Below are 21,696 nucleotides of genomic sequence, written 5' to 3' on the forward strand. Positions count from 1 at the left end.
TAATTTTGTTTCCTGTGTATATCATAGCCTTTCTTTCTGTTGGGAATACAGTGTTCTCTTCAGAATATCAAGGGTGCCCAGTGGCCCCTGATTTGACCCGCTATTCCAACAGGGAAAGAGTGCATGTAAGAATCAGATGATCTAGGGTTGAAGCCTGTTGTCTAAAGTGTGTGTTTGGCCTTGGGGAAATTCTGAAGTCTCTCTAAGACATCATTTCCTCATGTCTAAGTTGGGATTCTAACAGAGTGCACCTTGCAGTGTTGCTCTGAGGGTTGAATGATGTGACCTTCCCTCTTATTGGCTAATTCTCACTATATATTGGACTCTGTTGAGTACTTTACATAGTTTTCTTACTTAGTTCTGACCCTGAGGATAGATACTTTATTACTCTGGGTTTAGGGATGAGGAAACTACCTCTCAGAGATGTCATGTGCCCTGGATCACATGCTAGGAAGGGCTGGGATGTGCGCTAAAGGCCATAGGTCTCTGAGAATGCTTGAGCCTGCCCTTCCCCAGCTGCCCTTCAAACCTGCTTCCTCCAGACTTGTTCTGGGCAATGTCTTCTCTTGTGTCTTTGTTGATGCTACCTTCTGGACCCTGTGTGCTCCCCTTGGGACCCTGGTCTTCCCAGCCCATCCAAAGCAGATTCTTTGATGTTCCTCCTCCTCCTTTTGCCCTAGTTGATCTATTATTCTCTTCCAAGGCATGTGCTATCCTTCACTATCCTTTGGGACCTAATTTTGTTTGTTTTTCATTGATTTTGAGTGTAGCCTGTCCTGTGAGTTTTAAAGACCTTACCATTGTATCATTCACTGAAGCACATTAAGGGTGGGCCATAGTGGTTGTTGTACAATTGTCTCTTGAGTCGATTTTGGAAAATTCTTTGTTCTATAAAATACTTGTGATTTTTCCACAGAAACAGGAAATTCTGGATCTCTTTTCTTCAGTGCTTTATGAATGTGTTACTCAGGAGACCCCAGAAATGTTGCCTGCATACATAGCAATGGATCAGGTATAGTTTCCCACTGCCTTTTACTGATCTTATGAGCTGCATTTAAAAAGGACTGTGGTATTACACACTGGGGAAGACGATTAAATCACTTTGCCTTTTCATGAAACGGATCACTGTTCCTTTTCTCTCTTCCAGGCTATAAGAAGACTTCGAAAAAAAGAGATGTCTGACACATCAGAGCTCTGGCAGATCAAGTTGGTGTTAGACTTTTTCAGCTCCAGAAGCCATCAGGAGCGGCTGCAGAACCACCCCAAGCGGGGGCTCTTCATGCACTCTGAATTCCTCCCCGTGGTGAAGTGCACTATTGATAGCACCCTGGACCAGTGGCTGCAAGGTAATGACAGCATTGTGCCCTGGTGTGCTTGAAATACGCTGGGCCCCGCCTTTCCTCTTCTTACAGTTTTTCATTGAAAGTAGGATACACTAAGTATTAGCCAGAATGCCTATAGAGGGCATGCTTCCTTCCAATGAGGTGAGTTAGACTCTGATTGTCTGTTTCCACTTTAGAGAACACATGCAGCCCTCCCTTAAACCTTACAGAGAGTATATGCAGCATTTTAATACCACTGGGGCCTTGTCTTATCCTCCCTGGCATCAGATGACATTGTCTTCTGCTTCTTGTGGGTGTTAACCTGTTCCCACCTGAGGCCAGCAGCCACTGCCTTTCTTTTTCATGTCTCAGCCCACATACACTTGAAGGTGACATGTGCTTCTTGAGTGGATGTTGTTCACCTGTCTGTGAGCCAGTGAGTGAGCACCAGGGACACTGACAGTGGCTTTCTGCCACAGAAGCGCCGACTAGTGATTGCAGAAAGGCGTATTGTCAAATGGGCCCTGTGTTTGTGGAGATGTGTCTTCTGGTTACATAGCTTCACATTGATTTTCCATAGTCCACTCCTCCAACTTCTCAGTCTATTCAGTTCATTCATATGCTTCCAATGAATATCTGATAGCAACCTGCTTTGGGTTGATACTGGCCCTAGTAATATCAGTAGTAGCAATTCTTGCTTGATTCTTTATGCTATCAATTATCAGTAGAACCCAAGAGTTTGAATATAATTCAGTTAAAATCTATCCCTCTAGGAAATAAGTTTCTGGGGGAAAAATCAAGTGGTAAACCACATTGTGGGGGATTGACATGGGGAGCAGCAGTTTCAAACTCCTGGTGTTCATGTTTAGCAGTTTATCCACCCTTTGCTTTCCTCTTGGGATTTAAAAGATCACATAGTTTTAAAACTTTTTTAAAAATAATCATTTTTATTCTTATTTTGGGGGAAATACACAAATTATTTCATAGATTTTGTATTTTTCTTTTTATTGAGTTTTGCATTTGATTACTGGTAGCAGACCTGTGCTACTGATGAGAACCAGGCCCTTAAATCTTTCCAGGTTCACTGATTTGCAAAAATCACACAACACAGTGAAACTTTGGCAGTGACTGGAGCATTTCTTAAAGTGCCACCCTGGGCTGTCCCATTTGTTAGGGCATTGGGTGGACTTCACCATCTTCTGACCTTCCATTTAATTCCACTTGCCACTCTGATTTACCAAACTATGAGCGAGTTCATTTTCTAATGGAGAACCATAGAAAAACTCCTGTTGTTTTGGCAGTACAGGAGATCCAATCTTGCACATACTAGGCAAGCGTCTACCACTGAGCTAACCCTCTGTCCCTTTTACATTAATTTTATTGTATTTTGAGACCAGGTCTCACTGAGTTGCTGAGACTGGTCTTGCCTCAGCCTCCCCAGTAGCTAGAATCACAGGTGTGCGTCACCACGCCCAGCTGAGTTCTTGAAGAAAAAGCAGTAAGGCACTCCTTTGCACCCTGTTGTATCCTCAGCTCAGTGCCCTCTCATTCCTTCACAGCTGGGGGCGACGTGTGTGTGCAGGCCTATCTCAGCGGGCAGCCCGTGGAGGGGCCTGAGCTCAGCATGCTGGCCTGCTTCCTCGTCTATCATTCTGTGCCTGCCCCACGGCACTTGCCGCCTGCAGGACTGGAGGGTAAGTATGTGTCGTTCTGCTTGCTCGTGCCACCAGTCCCTGTGTGCTTGGGCTGTGTGGTGAGCTACTCTCTCCTGTTCAGCCTTCCTCTTCATTTGTGCTTCATTTGTCATCATTGAGAATTTTTTCTGAAAACAAAACTACATGTGCTTTACATCTACCTGCACTTCTATTTATATTGAGAAGAGGATGGATTCTTTCCACACAACTGCCAATCAGTGTATCTAGCATTATCTACTGATACGCTAACTGTTCATGTGATTCCTATTAGTTAATTTTTTAAAATTAGTCTACACTGCTCTTTTTTAATATATATTTTTTAGTTATAGGTGGACACAATAGCTTTATTTTACTTTTATGTGGTGCTGAGGATTGAACTTAGCCTCACGCATGTCAGGCGAGCACTCTACTTATGAGCCACAACCAGCCCTTCTATTAGTTGATTTTTTTAATTTAAGTTTTTAAAATTTTCTTTAGGATTTTGTGTCTTTAAGATTTTTATAATTATATAATCTTAGCTTTTGTTATTATAAAGTTTTAAAATTCACAGGAACCTCATTTTGTGTATGTGTAGGTTTTCTTATGCTGGAGAGTGTAAAAAATTAATAGCATTAAAACTACTGTATTTTTTAGAATATGGAAACAAATACAAAGTTTATCCAATGGGGTGAATAATATAGTAAGATATCACTTTTAAATCGATGTCACTTCAATTGAAGGTAAAAAATATTTTTAGAAGCACAAAAGCTGTTTTCATTTAATCACTTAAAATTTAATGATGTTATTAGTTTATTGCTGTTTTGAAAACCTCAGATGAAAATGCATTTTATGGAGGCGAGGCGTCTAGTTATGGTCATGATGAGATTGCTTTCATTGGACTGACTCTCCCACAAAAACAAATGTAAAAGCTAGACAAAGCATTGGGAATAGCTGCTTTTTGTGTGTGTGTGTGTGTATGTGTGTGTATGTGACACACGGGACTGAACTCTGGGGCACTTGACCACTGAGCCACATCCCCACTCTATTTTGAATTTTAATAGAGATAAGGTCTCATTGAGTTGCTTAGTGCCTGGCTTTTCCTGAGGCTGGCTTTGAACTCTTAATCCTCTTGCCTCAGCCTCCCTAGCTGCTGGGATTATAGGCGTGTGTCACTGTGCCAGACAGAATATCTGTTTAAAGAAACTGGTCGTGACCTTGCTGGCAGGACTGGTTGAGAGGCAGTCTTCAAGCAAGTCCTTGAGGAGGGGCACACAGGGAGAGAACTCTGGGATTACCCCGGCCTGTGCCAGCTCACAGCACAGGAAGTGGAGTCCCAGGCAAGAAGAGCAGTGCTGCTGGGCCAAGGATCCGGAGGTTGGCTTTATGATTGTCTAGGAGCCTGACTCGAGGTGGGAGGGAACAGAAGGAAAGGTAGCTGGGTCCTGGAAGCACTTTTCCTTTGAGGCTCTCACCAGATCTTCATCTGTGTATACTTGGGGCCAGACTTGTGGAGGTCTAACAGAAGCCAGAAGGCTACAAATGTGCACAGGTGTTTTAGCACCTGTTTGGTGCCGAGAGGCAAAGGGCACAGGTCAGGCCTGCCAAGGGAAGTGGCTCTGCTATGCAGCCTGCCCTTTGCATGAAATGGTATCATCCAGGTCTTGTGGGGAGGTAAAACTGATGCTGTCCAGACAAAGAGCAAAACCACGAAGGCTGTTTGCTTCTCCCTGCCTGGTGGGAGAAAAGCTAGCCTCCTTAGGAAAAAATACCCAGAGCCTCTTTAACAAACAGTCTTTAGTGTTGAATAAGGCATTATAAGTCATAACAAGAAAAAAACAAAACAGGTGATAGAAACAGGCCCTTATATGACCTAGATGTAGGAGTTAACAGACTGGGACTTAAAATAACTAAGACTCATATTTCCGCTGGGGCACGGTGGTGCACGTCCATAATCTTAGCAATTCGTGAGGCTGAGGCAGAAGGATCTCAAGCTGGAGGCCAGCCTCAGCAACTTAGGGAGACCCTGTCTCAAAATAAGAAGGACTGGGGATGTGGCTTAGAGCTCTTGCCTAGCATGCATGAAACCCTGGTTTCAATGCCTAGTACCACCAGCAAACGCAAAAAACAAATAAGACTAATATTTCCAAGAAAATGGACATTGGGAAAGATAGCGAATTTCACTAGAAACCCAGATTCAATAAAAAAGTTAATTAGAAGTTCTAGAAGTGAAAAATAGAATACTGAAATTACAAATTCAGTATATGGGTTAATGAGCATATGAGAGATCCATGAAGAGGATGACAGGAGAGGGGAAGGTAGAGAGGTCAAAGCACAGAGAAAAGGGTGGGAAATACAAGACTGTGAGAGGCGAGGAGCACAGTGAAGGAGAGCCAGCGAGCGCATGTGGCTGTGGTCACGTTGTAAAAGGAGAGGTGGATGAGAAGAAGCAACATTGAAGAGATGGAGGCTAACGATTTTGAAAAATGTTGGTGAATGCCAACCCACAGTGATACAAAAGAAAATACAGTGAATCCACACTAGCTCTGTAATAGTCAAACAATAAAAGGAAAACATTTTAGAGCGTAGACTTCCTTTTTAACCTAGGATGGAGCTGAGGGACCTGATTTCCCCTCTTGGCTGAAACAGAGAGTGTACTGGGTGATCCATATTGAGGCTGTATCTCAGGCAGAGAAGAACAGTGAGAGGAGAGATGAGAAGCCAAGGAGGAGCCCTGTGACTCCCCCACTCACCTCTTTAAGGGAGTTTCCACGCTGTGGGGGAGGGAAAGGGAGCCCAGGCAGAGCCCCCTGAGTTGAGGATGGGAGCTCAGGGGACGGGGAGCAGGGGAGTGGGAGTCTGCAAGGTGGGGACCCGAGAGGAAAGAGCTGCACACTGAGCATGCCTGACTTGGCAGAGGGCCCCTCCAGAGTCCGAACTCACCAGTCAAACTGTGTGGGAAGGAAGGCCTGGTGGGAGGAGCTGACCAAGCGGACTAGAGGGCACCTTGGCAGTTGTGTGCACAGGGCCAGGAGTAAGCCCGTTCCCACAGGTCCCTAACTCCAGGGGCCTTAGGCTGATGCTTAACAGTGACTTGCCTCAGTGAGGGGAAAAAGTAGCCCTAAGCAGAATTTTGGTTCCACCTAGCAGTTTTTAAAAGCATGACACCAGACGTTCCTATTGATTTTCATGTAATTTAACTTTATTTGAGAACAAATTCTGTAATACAGAAATACTCAGTACTCAGGAAAGCAAAGCTCGAAGTTCCTGGCATACAATAGAAAATTGTAAGGCACACTAAAAGACGGGCAGGAGGGCCTGGGACTGGGACTGGTGGCAGGGAGGCTGGAGGACGATGGTGCTAGGGCCGTTCAGGGGGCACCCTCAGACCTCTCTGGCTGTAGACCTGGGCTGCACAGTGGAATCACCTGGCAGCTTCCAAGACCCTGCACTCTGGCCACACTCCAGAGTGCTGTGCAGGCTTTCTGGGACCAAGCGGGAGAGTTGTTCTCTAGTGGAGGAGGCATTGAACTGGTTCTGAGGCTCGTCCTCTGTCTGTGTGCTTGTTTTAGGAAAAGGATCCAGTTTTTGGATTAGGAATTAAACTGTCAGGACCAGTAAAATAAAGTTACTTAAACAGTAATTGAAGGTGGACAGGTGCATTTACTAATTATATTTAAATACTGTATATAATTATTATTAATAATTTCACAGAGTCCACTGTCTGAAATGTAGGATGGATAAGTTTAAATTTTTATATCAAATTCTGTATAAGAGTGCATTAGGGAAATTCATAATTTGAGTATTACCCTGGGCTATTGTTTTCAGAGGGAGGAACACCTGTTTTCAGCACGAGGGTGTCTCGGAAGCTTCCTGGGCAGGGGCATGTGGCTAGAGTTGACAGGTGTGACCCTCCCCTTTGCGTTTCTCCAGGGAGCACGAGCTTTGCTGAACTTCTCTTCAGAGCCAAGCAGCTGAAGATTCCGGTGCGTGCTTTGCTGAGGTTGGCTCCTCTGCTCCTTGGAAATCCACAGCCGATGGTTATGTGACTGCGCCTGGGATAAACCCACCTTGAAATGGGACTTCTGCACACAACGTGACCAAATGTCTAAGCTAAAGAAGCATTTCAAAGTTTTATAATACAGCTAGGGGAAATGACCTGAACACACCTCACTGTATTTTAAAATCTGTTTGAAATATTCCAGAGAATCTTGCTATCAGCGTTAACATTATATGATATAAAAAAGTGAGTTAAAATTTACTTTTGTAAATAAAGTTTTTGGTTGGTTTTCAAAACTCCTGATGATTGCTTTAGTTTTAAAGTCTTTGAACTATGGTGGTTCGGGTGAAGTGTTGGTGCTCAAAAATGTAAAGTTTTAACAGAAGCTATGTGGTAAAGTTTGACTTTCTACTTCCCCTAACATTGCCTGAAATATCACAGGTGTCCCATCTAAAGTAAGGTTATTCTTCCCGGAATGGTGGGAGACATTCTTTTGGTGTGACACCTCTCACAGGAGCTACGATAAGACTTGCCGATGGGAAGTGCTGTGGACTGAATGGTGGCCCAGGTGACATGTTGAGTCCTCACCGCAGAGTGATGGGACTTGGAGAGAAGGCTGTAGAAGGTAACTGAGGCTAAGTGAGGTCATGAGGGTGGGTCCCTGCTCTGATAGAACTGTGACCTCAGGAAAAAGGAGAGAGACCTTGCTCTCCATACCATCTGAGAACACAGCAAGAAGGAGGCTGCCTGCACGTCAGAGGAGCCCTCGCTAGGACCCCCTCTGCTGGCTCCCTCATCGCGGACTTGAGCTTCCACAGCTCTGAGTAATGGATTCCTGACACCCGAGCCACCCCCAATGTGTACTCTTCTGTTGTGACAGCCCGAGCAGACCAATATATGAAGCCTTCTCTAAGTAGCTGAAATATGAAACGTCCAGGACCCAGGAGTCTTCAGAAATGATATTTAAAAGAAAACATTCTGCACAGGATTTAGAGAATGTCTGCGTGCCACACACGTCTCCTGCTCCCAGCCTTGACCCAGGGGGAGGAGCTCCCTGCTGGACTCTGCCCAGGCCCCAGGCTTCTGGAGTGGCCAGGGCCATGTGGCAGCTGGAAGCTGCAAGATGTCACCCATTGAGTTCACGTTTCTTCCATATCATGAATTGTGATGTTTAAGCCTAAAAATAAATATTAAAGCAAAAGAGAATGTCTCCATTGAGATTTTCCCAAAATCTTGTGTGCCACTTTCCTCCGCAGGGGAAGCTGGACTTGAAGGGCTGCAGCCAGAGGCCAAGCATCCTCCCCTTGCCCAGTAGCCTGCTCCGGAGTGAATCATGGGAAGGATGGGCTGACTGCTGGGGCAAGACTTGCTGCCCTCCACGCTTAAACAGTTCTTCTTCTAGTTACATAAAAAAGTTTTGAATTATGAAAATTCCATCTGAGTCAAGATTTGAATAACCCAGGGAGCACTTGTCTAGCACCCTCGAGGCCCTGGGTTGGATCCACAGCAATGAAAAAAAACTGAGGCACTGCCCAGGCAACAGTTCCCCCCTTTACTCGCAGTGTTTGGCGGGTGATGTGCTTTTCTCTCACCGTGGAAGGACTTGGGAAGCGTTTCATATTTAGATACATATGGACTCGGGTCAGAGCGAGGCGGCAGAAGGTGTGGCCACGGCATCGTTGGGCCTGCCAAGGAGATCGCTGGCGCTTGCCCTTGAGCAGGCACATGAGGATCCTCACAGGTCACTTTTAGCTTTCTACGAGACTCGAAAAGTCTCATGTCCAGAAAGTTAAACCTCCTAAGAGGCATGTGGGGTGCTGAAGAAGCCCATCTGGTGGGGAAGGGTTTGGGTGCTGAAGTGGCCCACGTCACCTCAATTAAAGCTGGAAGCCAGCTGGTCACCTTGGTCGATGGGCCACGAGGCAGGAGGAGTAGCAGCCATGTCTCTGTTGCGTGACTCCTGCTCCTCAGTGACTCCCTGTCCATCTTACCTGATGTACGTAGCTAGGAATACGAGTCACCACTTCCGTAGGCAGCCGGAACTGAAAAAGAAAGCACACATTGGGACAAGTCCTCCTTCCCAGGTGGGCGCCGATGCCTGTGCTCCCTCGAGGGGCTGTCTGAGGCAGAGACACCAGGCCTGCTGCCCTCAGCAGACTGGGCTCTTGAGCCCCTGCCTACTCCCTACCCTGAGCTGCCACCACCACCTGCCTTAGCCCAGGAGACTCAGGCAGTAAGGCCCAGTGTCCCAGTGGAAGGACGGCGCCAGGCGGAGCTTATGAACGTTTGAAAAGCAGACAAATGAACGCCCTCTTCATGTAACTTCTTGGAGTTAGACTCACTGTATTGGTCTGTGTGTTGCCTTTTCGGTCACATTATAATGGATATCTTCCAAGTTTTTTCTTTTAACTGAAAATATTTCTTTGTTTTGTGTGGTATAAAACAAAATTGGCATTTTTAAATAAACACTTTATACTAAACTCAAAGTCTAAAAACAGCTATCTTAATTCCCACTTCTATTCCCACATGCTGGTGTGAAGGCCAGCCTTACCTCTGTAGTTAATGGGTCCGCCTCGAGTCTGCCTTGTGAAGCTGTAGACCACGTGCTCCAGGGACTCAGAAACGCTACATCATGAGGGGTGGTCACGTCCCTAAGGGAGCCTACAGACCAGTGGGAAGCTAGTGCCACTTGTGTTTCCTCATTTGCCTTGCATTCATTTTTGTGTGTATCTTTCACTTAAGAATACTTCAGGGTGGAGTGTAGCTCAGTGGGAGATCACTTGCCTGGCAACATGCAAGGCCCTGGCTTGACCCCAGCCACACACACCACACACGCGCACACACTCTAAGTGCTTAATGTAGCATTTCAGAGGTTAAGAATCACTGGCTGGAAACGTTGAGAGATAATGTGTACATTTCTGAAGTTGAAGGCGTTTTCAGCCCATTGCTAGTAGTCAGCAGAGCTGCAGCCTCTCTGCCCCTCCAGATCTAGATGAGTCAAGTGCAAACTCTCAACTCACATCCTGCACAGCTTCCTCCAAATCCCCATACCAGTGTCATCTCACTGCACATCCCCCCTTGTTTGTGCGTCATTTCACAGAGCCCAGGGCCTAGCTGGGGACTGGATGTCCACTTTGGGTTTTTGATACGTCTTCTCTATCTTAAAGGGTTTTCCCTGTGGTGTCAGGTGGGAAGAGCCCATTGGAGGCCCGAGGATGGAGCTCTGTGCTCCCAGCACTGGTTGCAGCAGACAGCTGTGTCCACTGGCTGCAGCAATCTAAAACCAGCTAGAACAGGTGTCCCTACCTCTGCATTCCTAGTGTGTTGCTAGGGCTTCTGTGCCCTCTGGTCACTGACTCCCCACATCCACACCTTTTCTGCTTGGGTTCCTGTGCAAACCCTGGGATCTGAAAGTCGTGTAGTCTCTCGTGTTAAGACAGGCACTGGACATGGGCCCCACACTGAATAGGAATGGACTTTGCAAACCAAGACACTGAATGCAAAGTCTTATTGTGAAATCCTAGAACTTTAAGGTCATTTAAAAATTGCCCCAAAGGTAATTTTATACAATATTTTTGGATTTGCCTGTGGAATTTTCCATTTACTGTGTCATGTCTGTGCTCAGAAAGTTTTGGATTTTGGAGCATTTTAAATTCCAAAATTTTGGATTAGGGATGCTCAACTTGCACTTGACTGTGGGGTCCCTGGGAACCTTGTAGTTGGCAGAAATTCTCTGCCAGGTTCTCTCTGGCCCTGGCAGTTTTTACCTATAAGCAGCTCTGTAATAAAATTGCCCATCTAGAATAGCTACACAGAGCTGTAAAACTTGAACCTGAGCAAACCAAATCTCAGGGGACCAGCCTAGGCCTCTGGATCATTTAATGCCTGGTCATGTTCCCACCTCCCTGGGGTCTGGATGCCCAGGGCCTCCCACCCCATCTGCGTGTCCTTCCTCGTCTAAATGAAGGATTCTGAGCCTGCTTTTTCCTTCCCTCTGTATCCAGATCATAATTCCTCCTCTTACTTTGGGAATGTTTACCTGATTTACCTTCGTTTCCCCAAATCAATGTATCCTGAATCTCTGGGGTATCATCTCACACGCAGTGTAGTATGAGTCGATCTGAAAATTTTTCTTCTTGTAGTGAGTTCAAATTTATTAAAACAAATAATACGGCTGGTCTTAGCAGTGTCTTATTTATATATTGTATTTGCTCTATTTCTTACATTAAATTTCTGTGTATCTGTTCTGTTTTCTTTGCTCTTTTAAATCTGTTGTATGCATTACTTTTGGCATTGGGATGATCGTGTTTGTGTTCTCATCTCCTTCTGGTACCTTGGCTTCCACTGTTTTCTTAGCTCTCCTCCTCATGAGCCCTTCCACTCCCCTCCCTCCCTCTCATCTTTCAAACTGGGCTATGTCCATATTGCCAGGATGTACACTGTGGTGGCAGATGATTTCTTATTTGTGCTTTCGTTTCCGCATTGGGTCTATGCACCAACACGCTCAGCACCGCCACCCTTTGGTCCCCTGGCTGAGACTTCTTGGTCATCTCGTGGGATAGGACTCCGTCGGGTAATCTAGTCCATTATGCAGAAAGGGCTGCGAGTAGAGTCCCAGGACCCTGCCTGTCTGCAGGGGCTCTGCTCCTCCTCTCATGGCTTCTCTCCTTCTGCACCCACTCCTTCCCTCCTTGCCACCTTCCAGTAGTTGATTTGGACTCATCCTTCCAGTTCCTCCTCCTCCGTGGTCCAAGGCCCTCCCTGGACTTTCCCTTCTGCCTCTCCCTCTCCTCAGTCTCCATTGAAGCTCCTGTTCTGGGGGTCTCCTGCTGGACCCTTCCCAAGGGCATGCAGGGGTTAGGGCTTGGCTGGCTGACATCCGCTTAAAGATGGGCAGTGGTTCATTCGGCTGGTTTGGATTCCCAGCTGCAGGCCGCCATGGTCCATGCTCACCCTGCATCCTCTTCCGTCTGTCCTGCCTGTCTGAGGGAAGCCCCATGATGCCTCTACAGCTGCCTGGAGCCTGGGAAGAGGCAGCTGTGTCATGGGAGGGGGAGGGGAAGGGGAGGCAGGGGTGGGCGGGAGCTAGAAGAAAAGAGAAAGAGCCATCAGTGGAGGCAAATTCCTGTGCATCACACATGGGATTACATGGAGGATGGAGCCACCCGCACTTCTCTGACTGATGGGACCCAAGGGGGATTCTGCTATTTGTTTTTGGAATTTTGAGATTCCTGATAAATACATATGGTTGTTTTTGATCCAATAAAACAAAAACAAAAACACAAAAAAACCTGTGGATGAATTCAAACTTGGATGCACAATTAAAAAATACTATCAATAAATATAAGAGAAAGTCCTGGAGACTGAAGTGGAGTAAATTATATTCCATGTATGTATGCTTATGGTAAAACAAACCCCAAATTATAACTATAATGTACTAAAAGAAACAAAAAACTTACATCAACAGTGGCTTACAGCAACCTGCTCTCCTCTCTCCCCTTTCTGTGTCCCCAGGCTCAGAACAGGCCCATTCCTGCCCCATGTGTGGCACAGGATTGTCCCAGTATAGCCTTCTGCCCCGCAGAATTTCTTATACATTTGACTAGTGGCCTCCCCAACCTAAGCAAAGCCAAAGGGTAAAGGAAATCTAAACCAGAGGAAGCACACTGAGCATGAGTGAACAGGGGATGGTTTTCTGCCAACACATCTTCTGGTATGTCCCCCTCAAAGCTCCATGTGGGCACTGTCTTCCTTTTGTCCCCAGGAATGATATATATATATATCTTATAATATATATTATATAATTATATAATATAAGTATTATATATAATAATAATTATTATTTTTTCAGAGATCAGAGAGCTCTCTGGTAACTCCTTCTGCCCCTGAGAAGAGACGCCAAGTGCATCCTCAAGGATCAAGCTCAGGGCATTTGCTTCCTGTGGGAGCAAATGCCAAACACAGGAGCAATGTAGGGATTCATCTTCTTTCCTCCCAGGAGCCGCTGTGGTAAGAGTCCCTTCCCCAGAAAGAATGATTTCAGTGTTTTTCATGTATTTATGTTTAAAAATTTCAACTTAGATCAAAATTCTGCAAAGATTGTTACCCAGAAAAAAAGCATTTCCAAGAGGGTTCCTTTAAAAAAAATATTCAATTTAAGACTTTTTTTTTTAAGTACTGGGGACTGAACCTTGGGGTGCTCTACCACTGAGCTACATCACCATCCTTTTTATATTTTATTTTGAGACAGAATCTTGCAAATTTGCTGATGCTGGTCTCAAACCTGCCATCCTCCTGCCTCAGCCTCTAGAGTAGCTGGGATTACAGGTGTGCACTTGCCTGCAAACTGAGACTCTGTGTTGCACATTACATAACCCTGGAATCACAGAACTTTGATATAAACCTTTTCTTTACCACAGGCGTTCTCAGAGCCCTCACTATCCTCACATGTGGGAAGAAATTCAGGGACAGGTTGCAGCAAAGCCTCTGCTCCTGCCAGCCCAGCCTTGGAAGTGGCCTCAGGGACACGGCAGGGGGTGGGGGACTGGCCCACCCTGCAGGGGCCCCAGCTAGGACCCACTCTCACCTGGACCATCTGCAGCTCCTGCTCCATGGCCCTGCCTGTTGTTCCCAGGCCCTGGGAACCTAGGGGGCGCACTGGCGCACCCTGCTCCAGACCCAGTGGTGTGGATTCTGGGCCTGGATCTGAAAGGGAAACGCAGAGGTGAGCCTGGAGGACGGCCGCCCACACATCTCCAGGTTGCCTCCTGTCTCCCAGCCTCCCTGGTTGTCAATCCCCACAGACCTCCTCACACAGCTCTGGGGTGACCCAGGCTCGGTGCCCCATGGCGTGGAAGAATTCCACCTTGAGCTTCAGGAACTCCTTGTAGAGGTCGGGCCAGTGCTCCTTGCCCAGCAGGAACTGGAAGATGCTGCGCTTAGGAGTAGGGTTGTCCTCCTCCATGTCGGAGGCGATGTAGCTGTCATGGGAAAATGGGAAGCTTGCTTGTCCCTAACCACAACTCCCTGCCTCAGAAGGACAGGCGGGAGAGGTCACAATGGAGCTGACCAGGAGATAACCACCTATCCAGGAGATAGGGTCTGGGGAGGCCTTCTCTGCAGGGTGACCTGGATCTGCTGGGCCCAGGGCACCCTTGACTCTGAGCCTGGGGCCTGTGCTGTGCTCAGTTGAGGACCCTGTTCTAGATGCCCCTTGTTTCTCAGGGGCTTCCTCCCTCAGTCTCTGGGCAGCTGGTGGTGCTTTGGGGCTATTTTCACCATCTCAGGGCCTCTTCCCTTCTCCCATGACCACCTGGCTCCTGGAGGTCTCAACCACTTTGTGGTCAAGAACAGCCCCAACTGGGCATGTGGCATGACTGAGCCTTGCTGATGGGGCGACAGGAGACATGCCATTCGGGGACTTGGGCAGATGGAGCACTGCCCTGAGGAGTTGCTTACAGAGCCAGGAAGAAGTGGACCCTGTTGTAGAGGTGTCCAGGAAGCCCAACACGGCCGAAGTACTCCACCACCATGGACAGCAGATACTGTGGGGGACACGGGGAAGGTGTCCTGAGTGGGCCTCCCCATCTGAAGGCCAAGGAGAGCCTGGCTGGGGAGCTCACGTGGACATGAGCTGAGGGGCAGGGCAGAATGGCAGTGTGCCCCTTCTTTTTTCTGGCCTTGAGAGTAGGCCCCTGCAGGCCTTCTCCTGGCATGACTCAAGTCGCCTCCCCGGCAGCCCCCTGGGGGTGGGACCCTGAGGACCCTCTGCCCCTCACTTGGGGTCTGCAGATACCTTGTCAGACACTTTGAGGAAAATGTCGGCCTCCAGGAAGCTCTGGATAACGGGATCCTCTGCAGAGGGAAGCAGACAGCAGCCATCTGGAGACGAGTGTACATGGGGGAACCCCTATGTGGGGCCTTCAGAGGGGCTCTCCAAGTGAGCAGCTCCAGGAGGACAGCAGCCACCCTGCCCCAGGAAGGGCTGGCCTCAGCATGCGCGTCCCTCCCCTGGCCCACTGGAGGCAGCAGGGGCATGAATGTGGGACTATTGCTGAACCGTCAGTGGGGGCGTGAGGGCTGAAAGGATTTGATCTGGTTCTCAAAGCTTAATAGTACCTCCACCTGAAAGCTTGGACATGTCTCCGACTCTGGGACACCTCGGCCTGATACTTTGTCACGTGTGATGGTGCTGTGCTGCCTTGCCCCGAGCACTGTGAGATCGAGGCCGCAGCCCCTGCCTGCTGGGCCTCCTTCCCTGCAGCAGTGAGCGGCCCCCTCCCTGGGCTCCTGTGGCTAGAGCTTTCCCCTGAGAGCACCAGGCCCTGTGTACCCTTCCCCTGGCCCAGGACAGGGACACTTGCACAGGGGTGTCTTCTCCCATCCCCTGCCCTCGGAAGAGCCCTGTGCCCAGAGCCCTGTGGTGGTGAGGATGCCCACACCTGTGAAGTCCAATGGTTTGCGAGGCTGAAGAGCTGAACCTGGAAAGCTTAACTCATGTGGCTAGTGGATGCTGTGTGGGACAGTGTGACCTTGGTGTTGTCCCCAAGCCGCCACACTGGGTCTGCTTCTGGGCCTGATGTCATCTTCTCAAGTGGCCCTTCTTGAGCCTCCTGCTTCCTGACAGTCCCCTACTCCCCTCCACCCGCGTTTCTTAACATCTTCCTCACGGCTACTGCCGAGATCCCTGCTTCTGTGGGTCGTGTTTGTTTTTTTGTGTCCTCCGCTCTGTCCTGACTGGTGCAGTTGAGCCAGCAGGGGATGGCTCTCCAACCTGCAGCCCCTTCTCCTGCCTCCCAGGACTGTGGCTCAGGAAGAAGCGCCCTCACAGCTCCACAGGACCAGGCGCTCCACGTCACTGCCACCTGCACTCTGGGAGGGAGGCCAGCCCCAGTTCTCTACAACTCTTAGTTTCAAAGGACCCTGAGCATGTCACCAGCTGAGAACCCACCCAGAAGTCGGTAGAAGGCTTCCTGGTCCTCAGGGCGGTAACTGGGCCTTCTCCTCTTGTTCATCCTCAGTTTTGTCCCCTGAATGTGGTCAACAGTCCATATGTTCTTCTGTCCCCTCCTCCTCCAGAGCTTCAGCTGGGAGATGGCTTCTGAGGAGGCTGCCGTGGAGGCGGCAGAGCTGCTCTCCTGGGTGGCTGGGGAACACAGGCCCCAGGTGAGCAGGGCTATGGCCCCTGGAGTTCCTGCACCCACCCTCCCGGGCCCCTGACCCCAAAGATAAGACCTGCCTGGGAAGACAGGTGCCAAGTGCTCACTGGCCCTTCCTAAGGTCAAGGACGCTTGAGGGTCCACCAGGGACGTACCTGCCTTGGCATTTGCCCGCTTCTTCTTCTGGCCCTTCTTCCTCCTGTTTCTCTGCTCAGGAACAGCTGCTGAAGAGGCCAGAGGGCTACTGTTCTGCGGGGCTGCATGGAGAGGGCACCCTGTGACCATTGGAGGGACACTCCTGGGCTCCTTGCCTGTCCCCTGCCTTAAGGAACTTGCAGGCGACACCTAGCAGCATAAGGCAGGAATGACAACCATCCCCCCCTTTACCTTTCTCTATAAGAGCAGGAGCTAGTTGTTCACCTCTTGTCAGCAGGCCAGGGTTGCACTCTGGGGCCTCATCCTGGGGGCCATTCGGCCTGGGTGACACCTCTGTGGAGACAAACCAGTTACCCTGTCGTTTGTCTCTCATAGATACAAAAGCCAACAGGAAGTGACCACCTGGTTTACCCTGACGCCTCCTTGCCATGCCCTTGCAGAGCCTGGCTCAGGCGAGTTAAGAGAAGCGAGTCAAGAGAAGCCCCACAGGGCTGCGGCCAAGGTGTCTGTCATTCATCCATCCAGAGACCAGGGGCAAAAGGGCCACTGGCCACACACACCTGCCTCCCCATCCATGACTGCTGCGCTTCTGACCCTTCCTGTGGTTCTTTTGGTTTGGAGCTCGGAGGCAGCTGGTGTGGACCTCACAGGAACCCTGTCTTCCCTTGGGACAGAAGCATGTAAGGGACCCCGTCTGATTCCAACCAGAATCTTCCTTCTGCTTGACCTGCTTCTTGGGAGACAATAATCATTTAAATTGCAGTAATGGTAGCTAACAATTATTGATTTCTTGTTAAACTTTGGATGCTAATCTGTGCACTAAGAAATATCTCGTTCCATCCTTATAAAGTGTGAGGCAACTGTTACAATTCACCTGATTTTTGGATGAAGAACCGTGACTCAGTTTATCTGGGTTTGTCCCTTGACCATGGCCAGAGCTCTTGGGATCTGCCATGAGCACTCACGTCTCAGCTGAAGGGAAGAGCGGCAATGAGTGCCAGGTGTGTTGCCATGGGGTCAAGCTGGGTGACACACATACTTGTTTCCTTTGTCACCAGCTCTATGTACAAGTCCTTGGAAACAACTGCCAGTTCACAGGCAATTGAGGCTGGCTCCAAACGATGCCAGAGTGGCCCCTGCCACCGTGCCGAGCTCCTGAGGCCCTTGAGGCTGCCATGGTGGCCAAGTCCCTCTGGGCCGCCCTCCCCCAGCTTCACTTGGCTCTCCTTCTGCCCACTGTTCTCTCTCCCTCCTGACTTGAGGCCTACTGTGTCCTGCTTCATCCCCTGCCATTCATCTGATGTTCAGAGCCATGCCCCCTTCCTTCCCTGGGATGCCTCAGAGGAGCACAGCTCAGGACGGGGACCGCCCAGAAGAGGAAGAGTGACACCCTCCCTGTGAGAGCAAGGTCACGCTCTCTCCAGACCAAGGCCCAGAGCTGAGTCCATGCTCACCAGACAGTGTGGAAAGAGCGCTGGCCGTAGCCAAGCGTTCAGGATCCAGTGGCTTCCAAGATTCCGGAACCCTTGTCCTGACCACTGATGACCTCATGCATTCTACCAGGAGCTGCGCACACAGGAGAAGCCCACAGACCTCCAGAGAATGGCATGTCCTGGTCTGGACACTGGGGTCACCTCCTGACATCCCAGCTCCACTTCCATTTAAGGCCTTGTCCTGTGTTCGAGTCCATTCATGGTTCCAGGTGAAAGGATACGTGCACACATCAGGGGACTGAGACAGCCCCACATTGAGAGTGGACTGATCCCTCATCTGTAATAAAAAGTCGTTTTTTATTGTGTTCAGCTATTATCATATTAAAATGAAAAAGTTTAAACTTTTATATTGTCCTTGTCCCGAGATAAAAAGTCACAAGCAACTAAAATTCACAGAGATCCTGACTCTACTTCACCAAATTTTCCCTAATGGTAACAACTTGCAGACCCATAGTGGAATCTCACCACAGAAAATTGAGATTGGTACAATCCACCAACCTCTTTCAGATTTCACCAGATTTAAATGCAGTTGCTTATGATTGTGTACTCAGTTCTTTGCAGTTTTACCTCCTGTGCACACTTGAATGACCTCCATCGGGATCACATAGTTCTATTATGAGGATCCTTCATTCTTACCTTTTATAGCATTCCCTTCTCCCCAGTCCCTGGCAACCACCAATCTCTTATTCAACTCTATAATTTTGTTATCTCAAGAATATTATATAATTGGGGCTGGGGATTGGGGATATAGCTCAGTTGGTAGAGTGCCTGGAGTCAATCCCCAGCACCACACATAAAAAATTATATATATAAAGTATATAACTGGAACCAAGCAGTATTTTCCATAAATCCTTCCAAGTTGCCTGAATCAACAGTCAGTTCCTTTTTACAGCTAAGCAGCACTACAGGGTGGTAACTACATGAGTTAGTCAACTTTCTGTTACTGTAACAAAATACCCGAGGCTATCAATTTAAAAAGAAGAAAGGCTGTTGTGGGTGTGGCTAAGTGATAGAGCACTTGCCTAACTTGCCTAGCAATGCTGTATGAGGTCCTGGGTTCAATCCTCAGCATCTAAATAAATAAATAAAAGGTTTAATGTTGGTTCACAGTTTGGGAGGTTTTAGTTTATGTTTTATTGGCCCTATTATTGGGGTGAGGCAGCATATCTTGGCAGGGAGCATATGGCACAGTAAGCTGCTTGGCCAGGAAGCAAAAAAGAGAGGAAAAGACCCTAATTCCTTTCAAGGACATGCTTCTGCTTCCAGTGACCCAAGACCTGCAATAGTTCTACCTCTTAAAAGTTCCACCACTTACTTCCCAATAGCACCAGCACTGGGGACCAAACCTTTAACACAGGGGCCTTGGGAGGACCTTTCAGATCAAACCACACCTGAGCACGTTTGGTTTTGTAAGAACCTGGCATCTGTGTTCTAGAGCACCCTCCCATCTCACGTGCCCACCAGTCTCTGATGGGCAGTGCTTATGTGACCGCTATTTTAGCCACATATCCCTGTGGTTTGATCAGCATTTACCTAAGTTAATGCAGTTGAGTACCTTTTCATGTGTTTTTTGTCATCTGTGTGTCATTTTGGTGAAGTGTCTATTTATATCTTTTTAAATTGAATAATTTTCCTTCTTTTGACTTTCAAGAGCTCTTTATATGTTCTAGTTGCAAGTCCTCTGTCAGATATGTGGTTTACAAATATTTTCTGTTAGCCTTTATATTTTTTTCTCTTCCAAAGCCAAATGTTTAAATTTTTTTAGTATTTAAACAATGTTTAAATTAAAAACAGCTTAGTTATCATTTTCTCCTTGTTTGGAATGGGTCTTTGGTATTAAGTCTAAGAACTTGTCACCAAGACTTAGGTTGATAGATTTATCCTATATTTTATTTTCTAAAAAATGTATAAATAGTTTTAAATTTACACTTAAGTCTGTAATCAGCTTTGACTTGAATGTGTGAAGTTTGTGTGAGATGTGAGGTGTAAAGTTTAGGTTGAGTTTCATTTTATTCGTTAACGGGACATTGCTCTACCATCGTTTATTAAAAGGGGTTTTTGCTTGGTTGGATTGCTTTTGTGCCTTTCTTGAATGTTGTTTTTTCTATTTCTGGGTTCTGTATTATTATGTTCTGCTAACTATGTTCTGTGACTACCCTTCTGCTAATACCACACTATCATGGTGTATTATGCTGTGTATAGAGTAGATCTATTCCTCTCACTTTCTTCTTTTTCAAAATTGTTTAGGTTATTTAGGTTCTGAGCCTTTCTATATAAATTGAAAAATAAACATTTATGTCTATAACAATCTTTGCTTGGATTTTGACAGGAATTTCATTAAGTCTTTAGGTCAGTTTGGAAAGAAGTGATGTCTTTACTGTGTGACATTCAACACAGTAAATGTTGAGTATCAACATCATATTCAGTCCGTGAATATGGTATGCCTCTCCATCTATTTAGGCCTTCAATTTCTTTTATCAGCATTCTGTAGTTTAGAACATAGAAGTCCTGTATGTTTTGTTTGATTTTATCTAAGATTTTTATTTTCTTTGGAGCAATTATAAATGGTATTATTGTTAAATTTCAGTTTCCACATTTTTACTGTTAACAGAAAACTGCTGTTGATTTTTGTGCTATAAACTTGCTGAATTTACTTTCTAGTTCTAGGAATTTTTGTATAGATTACTTGGAATTTTTAAAAAATATATTTATTTTTTAGTTGTAGTTGGACATAATATCTTTATTTATTTATTTTTATGTGGTGCTGAGGATAGAACCCAGGTGAATGCACTACCACTGAGCCACAACCCCAGCCCAGATTACTTGGAATTTCAAATGTAGACAATAATATCATCTGCATATAGGGACAGCTTATTTTCTTCTTTTCTAATCACTGTGCCTTTTATTTTTCTCTTGCCTTATTGTGGTGGCTAGATTTTCCATTGCTATGTTCAATAATACTTTAAAAAGTGAAAAAATTTTGGACTGTTCCTAGTCTACAGGTGATACCATTCAGTCTTTCACTATGAAGTCTGATAACTGTAGGAATTTTGTGGAAGCTTTTTATAATGCAGAGGAAGTTCTCCTTTAGTCATGCTATGTCTCTCTATCTGAGTGTTTTTATCATGAATATTAGTATTTTTCAATTATTTTTTTCTGCATCAATTGATGGGAACAAATGAGTTTTCTTCTTTAGCTTATTGATACTGTGAGTTGCAGGTATTGATTTTTAAATGTGGAACAAGACTTGCATTTCTGGAATAAATTTTTGAGTCATGGTGTATAATTCTTTTTATATATTGCTGGATTTTATTTGTTAATATTTCATTGAGAATTGACGTATCCATTCTGGTCTAAAAATACTCTGTATGGTTAAATTTTTAAAAATTTGTTGAGTTAAAATAGTATCTACAGCCAGGTGTGGTGATGCACACCTGTAATCCCAGAGGCTTAGAAGGCTTAGGCAGGAGGATGGCAAGTTCAAAGCCAGCCTCAGCAAAAGCAAGGCACTAAACACCTCAGTGATACCTGTCTCTAAATAAAATACAAAAAGGGTTGGGAATGGGGTTCAGTGGTTAAGTATATCTGGGTTCAACCCCTAGAACCAAAAACAAATAAAAAAGTATCTGCAGAAAATTTTAGAATGTGAAGCACAAAAATATTGATTAATCTTAACCTTATTATTATTAACAGTGCGTCAACATGCAAACCCTTGCAGAGGGCCCTGGAAAACAAAATGGGCTTTGGCTGGGCTTCTGAATCCTGTTGTCGTATGACATATCTGTGCAAGCTCAGATGATATCTTGGATGTAGGTTCTTTAATTCCAGATTATTTGAGGAACATGAAAACAATGTGTACTTTTTGAGAGTTGCATTATTTACCCAATATTCTGTTAC

General features: G+C 46.7%; 2 protein-coding genes across 6 annotated transcripts in view; one reads left to right on the plus strand and one right to left on the minus strand.

The window, feature by feature from the left end:
- Positions 1–7,288, plus strand: part of Anapc1 (anaphase promoting complex subunit 1) — an 80,155-nt gene extending 72,867 nt beyond the window's left edge. For all 5 annotated transcript variants that reach the window (XM_078028306.1, XM_078028305.1, XM_078028307.1 and 2 more), the window contains 4 exons: positions 917–1,012; positions 1,148–1,346; positions 2,882–3,016; positions 6,926–7,288. In XM_078028306.1, coding sequence (XP_077884432.1) covers positions 917–1,012; positions 1,148–1,346; positions 2,882–3,016; positions 6,926–7,041 — 546 coding nt within the window. In that variant the 3' untranslated portion in view covers positions 7,042–7,288. The remainder of the gene's footprint in view (positions 1–916; positions 1,013–1,147; positions 1,347–2,881; positions 3,017–6,925) is intronic.
- A 6,296-nt stretch (positions 7,289–13,584) lies between these two features.
- LOC101961406 (putative speedy protein E7) lies at positions 13,585–16,882 on the minus strand. Its single transcript, XM_078027894.1, has 7 exons — positions 16,867–16,882; positions 16,213–16,407; positions 15,943–16,176; positions 14,788–14,846; positions 14,451–14,536; positions 13,798–13,972; positions 13,585–13,697 (listed from the first exon to the last, which is right to left on the minus strand). The coding sequence occupies exons 1-7, from the start codon at positions 16,880–16,882 to the stop codon at positions 13,638–13,640; spliced, it is 825 nt and encodes a 274-aa protein (XP_077884020.1). The 3' UTR covers positions 13,585–13,637.
- Between the last annotated feature and the right edge of the window lie 4,814 nt (positions 16,883–21,696).

Source organism: Ictidomys tridecemlineatus, chromosome 12 (assembly GCF_052094955.1).
Source record: "Ictidomys tridecemlineatus isolate mIctTri1 chromosome 12, mIctTri1.hap1, whole genome shotgun sequence".
NCBI classification, from domain to species: Eukaryota; Metazoa; Chordata; class Mammalia; order Rodentia; family Sciuridae; genus Ictidomys; species Ictidomys tridecemlineatus.